This window comes from Streptopelia decaocto (assembly GCF_964273445.1).
Source record: "Streptopelia decaocto genome assembly, chromosome: 24".
Taxonomy (NCBI): Eukaryota; Metazoa; Chordata; class Aves; order Columbiformes; family Columbidae; genus Streptopelia; species Streptopelia decaocto.
In genome coordinates this window covers 2,695,609-2,711,016 of record NC_138679.1, presented here as the reverse complement: position 1 = coordinate 2,711,016, position 15,408 = coordinate 2,695,609, and the positions used below count along the sequence as shown (strand labels likewise).

The 15,408-nt window shown below is 57.5% G+C and overlaps 1 protein-coding gene across 1 annotated transcript; it reads right to left on the bottom strand.

The window, feature by feature from the left end:
- Window positions 1-1,196: 1,196 nt before the first annotated feature.
- On the bottom strand, window positions 1,197-6,714 carry LOC309449719 (tRNA-dihydrouridine(47) synthase [NAD(P)(+)]-like). Its single transcript, XM_082072049.1, has 13 exons — window positions 6,648-6,714; window positions 5,959-6,262; window positions 5,018-5,587; window positions 4,391-4,432; window positions 4,144-4,296; window positions 3,929-4,045; window positions 3,654-3,719; window positions 3,468-3,578; window positions 2,999-3,095; window positions 2,680-2,755; window positions 2,199-2,387; window positions 1,994-2,122; window positions 1,197-1,346 (listed from the first exon to the last, which is right to left on the bottom strand). Exons 1-13 carry the CDS (start codon window positions 6,686-6,688, stop codon window positions 1,274-1,276), a joined length of 1,968 nt encoding a protein of 655 aa, XP_081928175.1. The 5' UTR covers window positions 6,689-6,714; the 3' UTR covers window positions 1,197-1,273.
- Window positions 6,715-15,408: the final 8,694 nt, after the last annotated feature.

Here is a 15,408-nt window from a genome sequence, read left to right as displayed (position 1 = left end):
ACTGGGGGGAGATGCAGGGTCTGGTCTGATTGAAGCGGTTTTGGCCGGGGATCCGGTGCGTGCAGGGAGGTGGATTCACTGCGAAACGGCAGCTGGTTTGGGGGGTGAGACCAGAATCCACGGAGTGGGAGGTGGGACTGCAAGAAGCATCTTGTAATGATGCTTCCAGACCGATTGTGGAGGATGGGAGCAGGACACAGGGATGTGACCAGCGACGGGTCCTTCCTGCTGGGAGCCCTCGGGAGGGGGAAGGTGTAGCCTCAGCCTCTCCCTCTGCATCCTTTTTCGCTCTCCCTCTGCATTGTGCCCACTCGTGCAGGACCAGGGGAACGCGGGAGCCGTTTGCTGGGAGCACCGTGGTCGCTCTGACTGTTGGTAACTAAGGACTCTTTGGGGTGTCCCAGGAAGGAATGTTGGGGCTCCCAGTGTTCCGCCCCAGCCCAAGAGCCTCCCCAGCTCCCCCTGGGCAGGGAAAGGCTTCAGGGGGTTGGGTGGGTGGTGGGTACAAATGCTTTTTGCTTCAAATATTATTTTTCCGGGGGAAAAGGAACAAGTCGATGCAGCCGAGCTGTGTGTGGGGACCAAGCTGCACCTTGTGCCACACAGTGAACACGTTTGTGACCATTGCCTGTGTTTCTGGGCGCTGGAGTGATCGTGAACACATTTGTGACCATTGCCTGTGTTTCTGGGCGCTGCAGTGATGCAGAGACAGGAAAAAGGGACCTTAGGGACACGAGGGGGTGTCACACAGCGCGTGTTGCCCAGACCTCACCCCTGATCAGGAAACCCGAGCAGCCCTGGATCCCCCTCGGAGGGGCTGAGCTTTCCCAGGCGGGTGACACTTGGGAGGAGACAGAACCCACCACTGTGTGCTCCCCAAAAAACAGGCTGGATGCTGCACATCTGCCCAGGTGCTGGGACTATTTGTGCTCTGCAGGACCCCGGGGATCGGGTCAGTACATCGTACGTGGACCATTTGGCACCACCAAGGACATCCTGGGAGGAACAAGAGGGCTTTTGGGAACAAGAGGACAAGCGAGCAGGAGGCCAGAGCTCTGCAGTGGCCCGTATGCTGTTAATTAATCGCACTGTTCTCTATTAGCGAGGCACCGCTGGCTGAGCCCATGTGCTGCGGGACTCGTGGCGAGGACTCTCGGTGGGGGCGTGAAGACAACCGGGCTTCTAAAAACATCAACCTTTATTTCATTTTGGAGCCAACCCGCCCCTCGACGCCTCCGCTCGACCCGCAGCCGCGGGAAAGGGCTCCTCAGCCCTACCTGTAGGAATTGGCCTTGTGTTTGGGCAGGAAGGTGAAGCTGGTAGGTACAGGGCCCAGAAGCATCTCGCTGGAAGAAAGAGAAGAATAAAACAAAAAAATTAGGAGAGGTTTGTGTTCAGTGCACCATACACAGTTGTTTTATGGCCACGTGGCTCTATAGCGATGGTGAGTACACTCAGGTGTCTCAAATCAAGACTTTAATCTCCCTAGAAATGAAGGCTGCTGCACCAAAGCACCCCCAGTGCTGAGCTTCAGCCCCAAACCACAGCCCCGGAGGGACGAGCCCACCAGGGAAGGGCAACGTCCTTCTCGCCGGGGAGTCCCCAGGGGCGGTGCCGGGTTTGGTGACCTGAACGTGGCGACACCGCTGGCCGGGACGTGCCAAAACCAACACGAGCCTCCGAAAAGCTGCTCCCAACCTCTCGCTGTGCGTGTGCGGAGCCAGAACCCTGCTCATGCCAAACTGCATTAAGGTCAGGTCCCAAAATGATGGAAGTCAGCGCTAGCGCGATCACATTTGGCCTCGCTTAAGACTTGAACTATTTCACACTTTGGAACGCACGCTGTATTTTCAGTGCACAGTAATTTTCTTTAGAGTCGAGGTGGTTTAACGTATTTCCTGGATTCTGGTTCAACTAAAACTTTCCATAAGGTGACTTTGTGCTCTGCCTTGTCCCTTCCCACCGATTTTACTGAAATTCAACGCTTTCTTACCTTATTTTAATCCAATCATCCACGTTCTGGCTTGCCATCAGCGTCTCCAGATAGTCTCTCCCCATGTAGTAAGGCGGTCGCTCGTTAATTTTCTGAGGTAGGTGTTCTAATAAGCCGACTGGGATGTACCTGCAGTGAAACGCAGCAGCGGTGGGTGCGGTGGCTCGGACAACGTGGGCTCGCTGTGCTGAGTTACCCGAGTTACCTGCAGAGGAACGAGAGCCATTCCAGCAGGAACTTCCTCGTCTTCTCCACCCCCTGCGTGTCCGAGCCCCAATGCTCGAGGCCGTAGCTGGTGAAGTCCTTGAGGATCCCAAATCTCTCACTGGAAGAGATATCCCAGTGGCGCTGCTCCTTAATTTCAGTGAAAAGCCACGGTTTGATGAGCGCCCCTCTGCAGCAAAGAAGTGCATTGTTATTCCCCTCGCTGATGCTTCTGAACACGCCAACTAATCTAAGAGGCTTTCCAGCACTCATCTGCCCGCCAGTGCCGCTTGAATTTTTATCTCAGTTTCAACAGGAACCTGCTGGACATTCCCACAGATGCAAAGTGATTTTACCAACTTTCAAAGAGTAGTTTCGCCAAGAAGAAACTTCTGGTGTTTCGGGTCTGTTCAGGTATTTAATTCCCTTTTTACTCTTGCACCGATGAAGCTCAGAAGCCAGGGGGGAACACAAGCACTTGCCTTGCGATCATGATTCCCGAAACGCCCATCTGCAGGGCTCGATTAGCATCTTCATAAGATAAAATATCACCGTTTCCTGTCCAGAAGGGAGAAGCCAGAGGTCAGAGCGATACAGAGGGCAAGTCAAGCTGAGCGAATCCAGGCATGGGAGAAAATTCACAAAGGACACGGGGTCCAAGAGCCAGATTGGCCAAAGAGGCCCCACAGCTCATGTTCTGAGCCCCCCAGGGATGTTGCTGACACTCCACCTCCTTCAGGCTGATCCTTTTGAATTCAACACGCAGCACTTCCACTCCACGTGGCAAAACGAAACACCTACCGAAGAGAGGCATGGGGCTGGCTCTTCTGGCACACTCCGCTATGTAGTCCCAGTCCGCGCCCCTCGTGTAGCGCTGCTCCCGGGACCGGCCGTGGAGCTGCCGAAGAAACCTGCAGTGAGACCCCAAAAAACGCCCGGAGGAGGCAGAGCAGACTGGGAATAACGCGCTTCAGCAAAGGAAATGACGCGGGCAGGCGTCAAGGATCCCTCTGGAATGAGGTTTATTGGGCTGAAAGCTCCCTCCCAGAGCACCGCAGGGACCATCTCCCTTTGTCATGCACGCAAAGCTCAGAAGCACCCACAAAAACGCTCCCCGCACCTGAATTTTTCACTGTCATGAGCAGAAAACACTAAAAGCTCGTACGCAGCTCGGCAAAGGTGTTTAAAAGAGCCGCTGGGCTGTGGGGAAGGGTAAAGTCACCCCCGTGTTGCGCAGAGTTCCCCGGACACCGGCCAATGATCCCTGTACCGTGACCATGGACGCTCCCCACTCGCGGATCTTGGGGATTATTTTGTGAGCCACGTTCATCTTCTCTTGCACCCCCGTCCGTATCTTCACAGTCAGCGGGACGTCCAGCACCTGCAGAAATGGAGGGTGAGGCAGGAGTCGGCTCCATCAGCTCATCCCCCGCTGCCGGCAGATGCGCCGACTCACCGAGTTCATCCCTCGGACGATCTGTTCAAACTTGTTGGTCCGAGTCATCAGGGCGCAGCCTCCTCCCTGGGGGACAAAAAGCGGGAGAGTCAAGATTTTCTGCCTCCTCACATAGTGAAGATGCTGCTTGGAGCTGTTCCACAGCAGCTCTCTGCTCAGGGGATGCAGCTGAGACTTGGAGCATCTCAAGACTTTTGGAGCACCTCAAGACTTTTGGAGCACCTCAAGACCTTTGGAGCAACAGGACTCACAAAACGTGCTGGAGAACATCTTACCTTCTTGTAGACCAGGTCAATGGGACACCCCACGTTGATGTCTACAAAGTCCACTTCAATTGTCTGGTTCAGGAGCTCTGCACATTTGGTCATCGTGTCTGGAAACGCCCCTTCCAGCTATCAAAGAGGGGACAGGTTGCCTGAGTTCAAGAAGCAGCTCTTCTCTTCAGAAGCGAGTTATCATTTTTTTAGGTTATCAAGGTGGCAGCACTCACCTGCACCCCAAAAATATCTTCGGTGTGATGGCGTTTGAGGAGAGCCCACTCGGAGGACTGGCCCTGGAGCAGGTTGGTGCACACAGCCATCTCTCCGCAGGTGACGTCCGCCCCGAAGCGCTTGCAGATCCTTCGGAAAGGGAGGTTACCACACTGGGAGAGACAGCAGAGACGTGGTTCTTCAGATCTGCCCTGCTCCAAATGCGGAACAGCAACATTTGACAAAAGGGGAGAATGATCTACTCACCGTGGTGAGTGGAGCCAAGTAGAGCTTGCCTTGGATTTCCAGCTGGGAAACAAGAGGGAAACAAGTCAGCAATTTTATCACTTGCCATGAGTATAACTCAGTGGGAAAACCAGAAGATCACCGGTTTTGTTCAGGAACCTCAGCTATTCCCTGAGAACGTATCGTTTGGATGAAAGAACCAGAAACTGAACCGCTCCAGTTGTTTTCACTGCTCGGCTTGGAGAAAACTCAAAGCAGTTACAGACCGAGGGATGCGAGACTGGCTGATGGGTGCAAGGACAGAGGTGACGAGGAGGAGAAAAGGAGGTGACAAGGAGGAGAGGAGGGCATCGTGCAGTACAAACCAACCAGCCCCAGTTCGACTCTTCCAGCAGCTCGTTTCCACCGTCACCAACAGCTCAGCTCCTCCACGTGCAAGGAGCCGCAGCTTCTCTTGCTTCTCCCCCTCCAAGGACACCACCACGACCCCAAGAGCTCACCTTCCCACATCCTGCCCCTCACAATAATAACACAGTCCCCAGGCAGCTCTGTCCTCTGCCTCCCACCCAGCCCAGAGCTCCCTCCCGTCTTCCCAAGCACAATCTCAGTCACTTGACAAGAGACGGCAGCCCTCAACCAAACTCTCACCTTCTTCTTCTCGCATGCCCGCAGCTTTATAAGATCTTCATCTGTCACCGGGCCGGCTGTTTTGATGGAGGAAGGCTCCTCGTCGCTCTGCGAGGCGTCTGGTTTGGGATCTTCTCCCTGCTCTGGTCGCACAGGACATTCGGGGCCGTCTCCCAGGCCCTCCTGGGCTGTTGTGCAGTTGGGCACCTCTTGCTCCTCTGCAGAGCACCCGGTGGCTTTGCCGCCCTTCCCACCGTCGCCGTGGGGCTTGGCCAGACCGCGGAGATACTCATCGGCCTTCTTGAAGTTAAACTTCTTCTTGCGCAGCTGCTGCTGGAGGTCCTTGGAGAGGTTGTTCCTCACCAGCGTCTTCCCTTCCCACTGCTTGGCCAGGTCTGAGTTGACGATGTTCTGGTAGCCGGCGCCAAGGTGGGACTGGGCAAAGCGGCAGGTGACACCGTAAACGCACTTGCCGAAGGTTTGGAAGAGCACGCAGCTGCGGCCCAGGTCGCCCGGCTTCGCGGCCATGTACTCGCCAACATCGTGGAGGAAGCGGCACCGCGCACCAAAGTAGCACTTCTCTGCACAGCCCTTAAAACGATAAAGAGCGGGGTGAGACCTCTGCCCTCTGCTTCCCCACCCAGGCATGCCAGGGTTGGAGATATACGAGAAACAGAGACAAAGGACGTCTTCTCTGGAGACATTCAAAACCCGCCTGGACATGTTCCTGTGCGACCTCACCTAGGTGTTCCTGCTCCAGCAGGGGGATTGGACTGGATGAGCTTTTGAGGTCCCTTCCAATCCCAAACATACCGTGATACCGTGATACCGTGATAATGAACTGGGTGAAGAACCCAGTTTTGGGACACCACCACTATCCTCCAGCACAGGTGAGGTAAGCTGGGTCTGCCTGGCCCAGAGCCGCTCTGAGCACCCATCGCGCCCAGAGCCCCGTGTCCCACCTGCGTGACCGACGGGCACAGCCTGTTCTGCTCGTAGTGGGTGGGCTTCATGCACGGCCGGCTCTTGTTCTGCCCCCGCGCCCGCCTCCGCTCCGCCGGCTCCTTCTCCGCTGCTCCATCCTCCTCTCGGCTCTCCCCGTCCTGCCCCGGCTCCTCCGGCCTCGCCCGTTTGGCGGGGGGCTCGCTCCGGGGGCCGCCGCCATCCTCATCCTCATCCTCCTTCTTCTCCTCGACCTCCTCCCCATCCTCCCCGCCCCCCCGGGCCCGCAGGAACGCGTGGAACTGCTCCTTGGAGGTGAGGAACCTGCGGGGACACGGCACCGGCTGAGCGGGGTGACCGGGACACGGGGCTGCCGGGGAGGGCACCGACCGGGGGTTATGGAGGGACCGGGCACGGAGTGGCGGGCTATGGAGGGGGCGGGCACGTCCCGGGGTTCACGGAGGGGCTGAGCACGAACCGGGTTGGGGTTGTGGCAGGGACTGGCGCGTACCGGGGGGATCGCGGGGCTGGGCAGCCCCGGGGTTATGGACGGACCGGGCAGGGCTGGGCTGGGCTGGGCTGGGCAGCCCCGGGGTTATGGATGGACCGGGCAGGGCTGGGCTGGGCTGGGCTGGGCTGGGCAGCCCCGGGGTTATGGACGGACCGGGCAGGGCTGGGCAGCCCCGCTCCGCACTCACCGCGCACTCACCGGGCACTCACCGGCGCCACGCCCGCTGCTGCCGCCGCCATGCTGCCGCTCGCGGTGATGACGAAAGGGGCGGGGCGGGGCGGAGCCACGTGACGAGGAGGGTATAAAAGGCCCGGCCGAGGCCCAGCAGCCTCACAGCGGCGGGCTGGGCGGGCCGGGAGCGGGGGTGTGCTGCTGCCGCTCGGGGTGCCCCGAGCACGTGGCCGGGCTCCGTGTGGAGCCTTGAGCCCTCGGCCTCGCTCCGGAGTGGACACAGGGCTGGTCATGGCGTGAGGGACGGGAAAATAAACCTGTGGCCTTTTGTTTTGCGACTTCTGAGGGGTTCCCTGATTCTGGCGAGGGAGTCTGGCTGCTCTGCATCTCCAGAGCTCCCGGCTGGGGAAGATGGAGCTCTCTGCAGAGATACAAGGCTCTTGCTCTAGGTTTTTTGGATTTTGAGGTTGTTTTGATTTTTAAGCAGTAAATACGGCGCCTAGTTTCTAGGCGTTCAGCTGGTGTGTGCCAGCTCCCATTGCACAGAGGCATAAATCTGCCTTGGAGCCATCCCATGGGCAGAATTCTGTTGTGGCTGCTCCAGCAACGGGATTTTCCATGTTGCCCTTTGGAAACATTTGCAAGCCTAACCCAGCGGAGGTGTGGGAGGGCTTTGTCTGTTTGCTGGGCCATAGGAAGAGCTGGTTTGTGCTCTGGGCCTGGTCCTGGCTTTCTTCCTGCTAGGGACAGGCTGCAGGAGGGACGGAGGAGCTGTGAGATGAGGCCATCGTGTCCCCGGGGTTTGGGGTTGTCCTTGGACATGGGCTGTAGGCAGCACAAAACTCCAGATCTGAGGGGCTGCCGCATGTGCCTGTTGCTTGTGTTAATGAGGTTAATGAGCAAGGGCTGGAGCTTGTGAGGCTGGAGCGCAAAGCCTGTCCTTGCCTTTAGTCCGTGGGTGGGAGCTCAGGCTGAAAACCAAACTTGACGTTGATGTTGGATGCGAGATGGCGCCTGCTGAGCTCTGCGCCCTCCTCTATACCCGCCACGTTTTCCCCATGTGTTTAGGACTCTTGTTACAACCTTTCCTGGTCCACATCCCAACCCACCAGAAACAGCCTCATCTGTGACGCGCTTGCTCTGGCTGGTGTGTGTGGGCCTTGGGCAAGAACTCGTAGTGAGGGGGCTCGATGTCTCATGGGGTGACGTGTTCGGAGCTCTCCTGGATGAGGTTCCCTTCCCAGCTCACGTCCCTTCTTGTTTGACTCATGCTTGGCCTGGGCTACCGAGAGGGTGAGAAATAACCCTGGAGTCCAAATGCAAAAAGACCGTGCTCCACCTTCTTCGCTGTCCCCTGCGCTGAATCCGCGGGCTTTGCAAGGCCCTTTTAATGAAATAAGAGCACAGGGAAGCAGGCTGGAGCGCAGCTTCAACCCCGCATTGTAGCGCAGGCACCGACAAGAGGACGCAGAAAGTAACTTGAGGTTTTTGCCTTTGGGGCTGCTGGAAGCTGGCAAAGAGCAGCTGTGCTTGCGGCGTGGGGGAATTGCTGCAGCTTGAGTTGGTTTCTGGGCGCACAAGCGTTGCGTGCGCATGTGGACGGGGGTAAGACTGCACGTGGGGCTCTAATTTTACGGTTTTCCTGGTTTTGTTGCCCTAGAGCAGTTCTCTCCAGATGCTCCATCAGAAAGGCCTCTGGGCGAGCGGGGAGCCCAGCAGGGCGTTCTTGCCTTTGCTGAGGGCGCCGGGTTGCACGATCAAGCCACGCTGCTGTGAGAAGAGCTTTTGGCTAATTGGGTATTAATTAGTTCTGGAGAGAAATATGAGGAATGCGAAATACTATTTTAAGCTTCAGCTTGGCCAAGGGAAGGAAGGAAGGAAGGAAGGAAAGGAGGCCCTGGGGGTTAATGAAATGATTTCACCAATGTTTTTGTGGGGCAATAAGCCCAAAGTCAGAGTGCTTTTGACTCACTATTCAGCTGAGGTCACAGACTTCTGCATTCAATCCCTTCTCGGTGCGCTGGCTCGGCGGTTTTATGAGGCTGAGCCTTGGTTAAACTTCCCAACAGGGCCTGGTGAAGGGTCTGAGAGCTCCTGAACGAGGAGGCCTCGGAACCCGCGTGGCCCAGCAGCGACTTCAATCCCAGCGACTGGAGCGACAGCTTCACCGCCACCCCCCCCGAACCCCATCCCCTGCTCTTGGTCTAATCCCCCCCTGCCACCCACGCCCTGCGTTTGGTGGGGGGCTCAGACTCGGGGCTGTGCCCCCATTTGTGGCTCCATTTGCGGCCCCGCTGCTCTGCCGGGGCAGCCTGGGACTGCGGCAGCTCCGTCCCTGTGCTGCGCTTGCTGGGGGCCTCGAGGCTGTGTCCCTGTATGTGCCTCCATTTGTGCCCCCGCTCTTCAGGCTTGGGGACACTGCTGAGATCTTTCTTGCTCAGGGCATGTTCTTGAACGATCTTCTTGGGGACCGCAAGGTGGCTTGTGGGGTCTGCAGGGGCTTTGTTGTTGGGGGCAGCCGAGCAGCTGGGGCGGACATGGCTGCCCGGGGTTGTCCCTGCAGCGGTGGCCTTGTTGGAGATGCTCAGTTGTGCAAATTGCATCTCCAGGTTTCGGATGGCAATTGGCAGCACCGGAGTGGCTGCGGCCATTGCTCTGCCCTGGTGGTTGTACCATTGTACACGGAACACACGGGGGTCAAAGCAGCTGTGCCCCTGTTTTTGGCTCCGCTTGCGGCCTGGCTGCTCTGCCGGGGCAGCCTGGGACTGTGGCAGCTCCATGTTTGTGCTGCGCTTGCTGGGGGGGCTCGGGGCTCTGCCCCAGCTCATGGCTCCTCTTGCGCCCCTGCTGCTTGTTGGGCGCTGGCAGGTGCTGGGGCAGCGCCAGTGAGCTGGAGTCCCGCTGGGGCACGGTGGCCATGGTGACACCGGGCTCGTCACGCCTCGGGACATTCCGCTTCAGGGCATCTTGTTGAAGGCTCTTCTTGGGGTCCCCAGGGGCTTTGTTGCTGGGGGCAGCCGAGCAGCTGGGGCGGACATGGCCGCCCGAGGTTGTCCCTGCAGCGGTGGCCTTGTCGGAGATGCTCAGTTGTGCAAATTGCATCTCCAGGTTTCGGATGGCAATTGGCAGCACCGGAGTGGCTGCGGCCACCGCTGTGCCCTGGTGGTTGTACCATTGTATGCAGAAGAAACGGGGGTCGAAGCAGCACCCACATGGTGCCCTCAGCAGCCCTGTGAGGGGGAGAGGGAGTTGTCATGGGCTGGGGGCACCCTCCATGGGCTGGTCCCCATCACCAGCCCCCCTCCCCCCAATGCAGCATCCCATCCTCCCAAACCCTTCCAGCCCCCTCCCTAATGCAGCATTGCGTCCTCCCAAACCCCTCCAACCCCCCGAACCCCATCCCCTGCTCTTGGTCTAATCACCCCCTGCCACCCCCACCCCACGCTTGCTGGGGGGCTCAGACTTGGGGCTGTGCCCCCCGTTTGTGGCTCCGTTTGTGGCCCTGCTGCTCTGCTGGGGCAGCCTGGGACTGCGGCAGCTCTGCGTCTGCCCTGCGCTTGGTGGGGGGCTCAGACTCAGGGCTGTGCCCCGGTTTGTGCCTCCGCTTGCGGCCTGGCTGCTCTGCCGGGGCAGCCTGGGACTGTGGCAGCTCCATTGTTGTGCTGCGCTTGCTGGGCGGCTCGGGGCTCTGCCCCTGCTCATGGCTCCTCTTGCGCCCCTGCTGCTTGTTGGGCGCTGGCAGGTGCTGGGGCAGCGCCAGTGAGCTGGAGTCCCACTGGGTCACGGCGGCCATGGTGACACCGGGCTCGTCACGCCTCGGGACATTCCGCTTCAGGGCATCTTGTTGAAGGCTCTTCTTGGGGTCCCCAGGGGCTTTGTTGCTGGGGGCAGCTGAGCAGCTGGGGCGGACGTGGCCCCCCGGGGTTGTCCCTGCAGCGGTGGCCTTGTCCGAGATGCTCAGTTGTGCAAATTGCATCTCCAGGTTTCGGATGGCAATTGGCAGCACTGGAGTGGCTGCGGCCACCGCTGTGCTCTAGTGGTTGTACCATTGTATGCAGAAGAAACGGGGGTCGAAGCAGCACCCACATGGTGCCCTCAGCAGCCCTGCGAGGGGGAGAGGGAGTTGTCATGGGCTGGGGGCACCCTCCATGGGCTGGTCCCCATCACCAATGTCCCCTGGGTCTGCTGATGGCCCTGACACCCCCATGGGGTGAGCTGCTGTGCAGGGAACAGGGCTGCAAAGCGGGAGGAGACTCGGTTCTGGGAGGGGAAATGGGAGAGATGGCCCCGGGTACTGGGGAAATGCTCAGAAAACGGGATTTTCTGGGCACATATGACCCAGGGCAGGGCCACTCGGCCGCGCTGGCTGAACCCCTGTGCTGGGGACAGGGCTGGTGGGTGCTGGGAGTGCCCAGGGTCGGGATGGCGAAGGGGCTGAAGGTGCCGGGGTGTCCGAGCAGACGGGGTGCCAGGGGCGCCGTACCTGCTGGTGGGGCCTGGGGGGGCGCCCGGGCTGCAGGGCTGGGCTGCTGCTGCATGGTCGGTGGGCGCAGCGGGGCTGAGCCTGCAAGAGAGACAGGAGCCATGGCCGGTGCTCGCCTCCGCTCTTGTCCCCAGGAGCGTCCTGGGCTGCAGGGGTCGGGGTGGGTTCCTACCTGCGGGAAAGAAGTTTTGGGGGAGCACAAACGGCTGTAGTAGCTGCAGGACCAGGGGAGCCGTTTGCTGGGAGCACCGTGGTCGCTCTGACCGTTGGTAACTAAGGACTCTTTGGGGTGTCTCAGGAATGAATGTTGGGGCTCCCAGTGTTCCACCCCAGCCCAAGAGCCTCCCCAGCTCCTCCTGGGCAGGGAAAGGCTTCAGGGGGTTGGGTGGATGGTGGGTACAAATGCTTTTTGCTTTAAATATTATCTTTCCGGGGGAAAAGGAACAAGTCGATGCAGCCAAGCTGTGTGTGGGGACCAAGCTGCACCTTGTGCCACACAGTGAACACATTTGTGACCATTGCCTGTGTTTCTGTGCGCTGGAGTGATAGTGAACACGTTTGTGACCATTGCCTGTGTTTCTGTGCGCTGGAGTGATGCAGAGACAGGAAAAAGGGACCTTAGGGACACAAGGGGGTGTCACACAGCGCGTGTTCCCCAGACCTCACCCCTGATCAGGAAACCCGAGCAGCCCTGGATCCCCCTCGGAGGGGCTGAGCTTTCCCAGGCGGGTGACACTTGGGAGGAGACGGAACCCACCACTGTGTGCTCCCCAAAAAAGGGCTGGATGCTGCACATCTGCCCAGAGGTTGAGGTTGGATGTGGGGAACAATTTCTTCCCCAAAGGGCTGTGGGGCATTGGAACAGGCTGCCCAGGGCAGTGCTGGAGTCACCATCCCTGGAGGGCTGGACAGACGGACATGAGGTTCCTAGGCATGGGGCAGTGCCAGAGCGGGGTTATGGTTGGACTCCATGATCTTGAGTGTCTCTTCCAACCAAAATGATTCTGTGATTCTGTTGTACAGTTCTCTTGTTGGCTGCTTGAGCTTTTTCACCCCCTGCTGTAATCAGGTCACACCAGGGGTGACACAAGGAGCTGTGAAACCTGCGTTGCGGTGCTGGACGATTGTTGGTTGTGAGTACAGCGCTTGGGTCGCCAGAGCTGTCTCTCCATCCTCCTTCAGCAGCACTAAAGCAGTTTGGAGGAAGCCAGTCCTCAAGAACTCGCTGGGAAAGGCCAAGCCAGGAAAAAGGAAAGGTTGATTGCAGGAAAGTATGAAATATATATGCAGGGAGCACTAAGTCAGAAAAGGTTCAGCTACTTCAATGTCCAAGTTAAACAAGACGCTTGTATTAATGAAAAAACCCCTTTGTGGGCTCCTGCACAAAAGTCGGATGTGTCAAGCCCCTGGTTCTGGCTACTACACCCAGGCGTTAGCTGACAAATGAGGTTCTGTAGCAGCCCCACGGGGTCCCCTCCACAGCTGCAGCGGGGTGAGAGCGGGGACAGAAAATCAGGCTGGTCCTGGGTGTTTGGATGCCTTCCAGAGCTTTGGTTATGTGTGTAAACGGGCAAATGCCACGGAAGGCAGGTGTGTATTTGCTGCTGATGTATGGGCAGGGCTGGGGGTGACCTGTGGCGTCCTATCCGTCTTCTGCTCAAAGTAAAACCATTCCCCTTGTCTATCGGCTACACTTTTATCCCATCTTGTTTCTAAAGCCCCGTGCAACGGCGCTTCCAGCCTTCTGCAAAGGAGACTATTCCCTTCACTCATAAATCTACTATCAGGAAGCTGTTTCTGAGATTAAAGCTGAAATGTTTCCCATCTCTAGTTTCATGCCCCGGCTCCCAATTCCCTCCCTGCCGTAACTGCCAGGTCTCAGTCTCCTCCCAGCTCACGTGGACACGTGCTGGAGTCTCCATACCCCACGCCAAGACCCTGAAAGCCACCGTGTCACATCTGCCCCAAGAAGAGCTGTGGTGGGGACGCTTTGGAAATGGTTTGAGCTCCTCAAAAGTGCTTGTGACCGGCTGAGCCAGGCTTTGGGCAGGCAATTGTGTTACGGCATTTAGAATATCTGTTGTTGTAGCTCCCTCTTGACTAGTTTAAGAGCCGCTCAGAGCTCTGACTGAGTCTTTGGCCCGTGGATGGAGCAGCTAAAGGTCATTATCTGGGCAAGGCCTGCGTGGTTTTGGGACGAACTGGGAGCAGACTGGAGTTCAGGGTCTGTTGCGGAAATTGTGCCACCTATGGCAGGAATGATTGATCCTGAGCCTGAGATAATAAACCGCGGTGGCAAGCCCTTGGATCTGGAAATTCTTTGTGGTGTGGGGGCAGGATTTCTAATGGAGGAGGGAATGGAAGGAAACACCACAGAATCCCAGAATGTCAGGGGTTGAAGGGCCCTGGAAAGCTCACCCAGTGCAGTCCCCCCATGGAGCAGGAACACCCAGATGAGGTTACACAGGAAGGCGTAACCCGGGACATCGGGGCTTGTTTGGGACCCCAGGTCTCTTGGCTGTGACGCTCAGCCCTTCGTTAGGCCTTGGAGGGGCCAAAGCTTTGTTAAAGCTTGGAGAAGACCCCAAGCCTTTTCATCAGACCCTAAAATGAGATAAAGCCAAGGCAGGAGTCCCGGAGGGGCCGATTTCTTGGCGGAGGTGTGATGGGAGCATCAGGATGTGGCTTCCCCAGCGCCCCGGGAGCGGGAGAGGCCCCAGTTCTAGTCTGGGAGCCCTTGTCACCTCAGGTCACCCTGTCACCTCATCACACAGGTTGGCTAATCCCTCCATCCTCCCTTGAGTTGGGGATCTGGACAGAAAAGGTGCTTGCCCTTTATTTGGCCTCTCCTAATGCCCCGGACCGCCGGATAAAATCTTTTGTATGCTTTTTATTCTTATTTTTACATGAAAAAGCAACACTGAGGTTTCCTCCTGACATTTAGCTCAGTCAGTAAGTGACAAACCGAATAAACATTCCTGTTTCGCTGGGACAAAGCCTCCAAGATCCTGCTGCGACTAAAATGTTTCATCATTTCCGAAGTGAAATGTTGCAGTTAGAACCAAGTAAGAAAAGGGGGAGGACTAAAAATAACGTTTTTCAATGTTTTTCTAATTATTTCCTCCATTTGGGCTGAAGCTATTAGTCGAATTTGGCCCCACTTTGCAAATAGTTTTGGAAGGTTCCAAATTTTTTGTAGTTTAGTGACTTTTCCCGTTATTGATGAGTAATAGGTTGATCTCTGCCCTGCTTGCCAGCGCAGGGCATGTTCCCATATTCACCCCTTGGCATTTTCCTTTCAGGTTTGCTGCTGGGACCTGCCCTGGGGCTGCCCCAGGCCCTTCCCATGCTGGATGTGTGTTGAAATACACAGGTGTGCGTGTTGGATGTGTGTTAGTGCTCATGTCATGAGACTCTTGCTCATCCGCGTGTCTCTCCTGGATGCGGATGGAGCCCCAGTGCCAGGTGGTGATGGTGCAGGATCTTTTTTGGAAGGCTGGTCCTGTGCTGCCCTCGCGGTTGCATCTCATGGCACACCTGGGCTGCTCCTCTGTGCCAAGTTCCTCCCAACGTGTTTGTTGGATTCCAGGTGGGTGATGATGTTTTCTCCCCAAAACCTGGTTGCTATGAACATGTGTCGTCTCTTCTCCCCAGGAACAAGCGCCAGGAGCAGAGGAAACGGCCTCAAGTTGCGCCAGAGGAGGTTGAGGTTGGATCTGGGGAACAATTTCTTCCCCAAAGGGCTGTGGGGCATTGGAACAGGCTGCCCAGGGCAGTGCTGGAGTCACCATCCCTGGAGGGCTGGACAGACGGACATGAGGTTCTCAGGACATGTGGCAGTGCCGGGTTGGGTTATGGTTGGACTTGATGATCTTGAGTGTCTCTTCCAACCAAAATGTGACTCTGTGTAGCCCCTGCAGCTCTGGGAATGAGCTGGGGAGCCCGTAAAGCGAGGGACAGCGAAGCAGCTGGAATCCTCGCTGCCGCCTGTTTGTCCTCACGCCTGCTTGGCCTGCGTGAGTCAGAGGAACAACATCTGTTGATTTTTAGGGTCACAGATGGCTTTGTTTAGCTTTTTCGTCATGATAGCATGGCCTGCGAGTGACACATGGCTGCTCTGGGTGGTGGGTGCTGAGGCGCAGGAGGCTGAAGCGCATTCTCCTGTTGGTTTAGGACCGTGTGTCCACCGTGGCTCAGTCCGTGCAGTGGCAGCCCTTCCTATCGTCTTTTTGCAGACTAGGGTGGATGTATTTTTGCTTCCTTCTCCTGACCAGAAGGCAGGGAGGACTGGTGCAACGTTGGCTA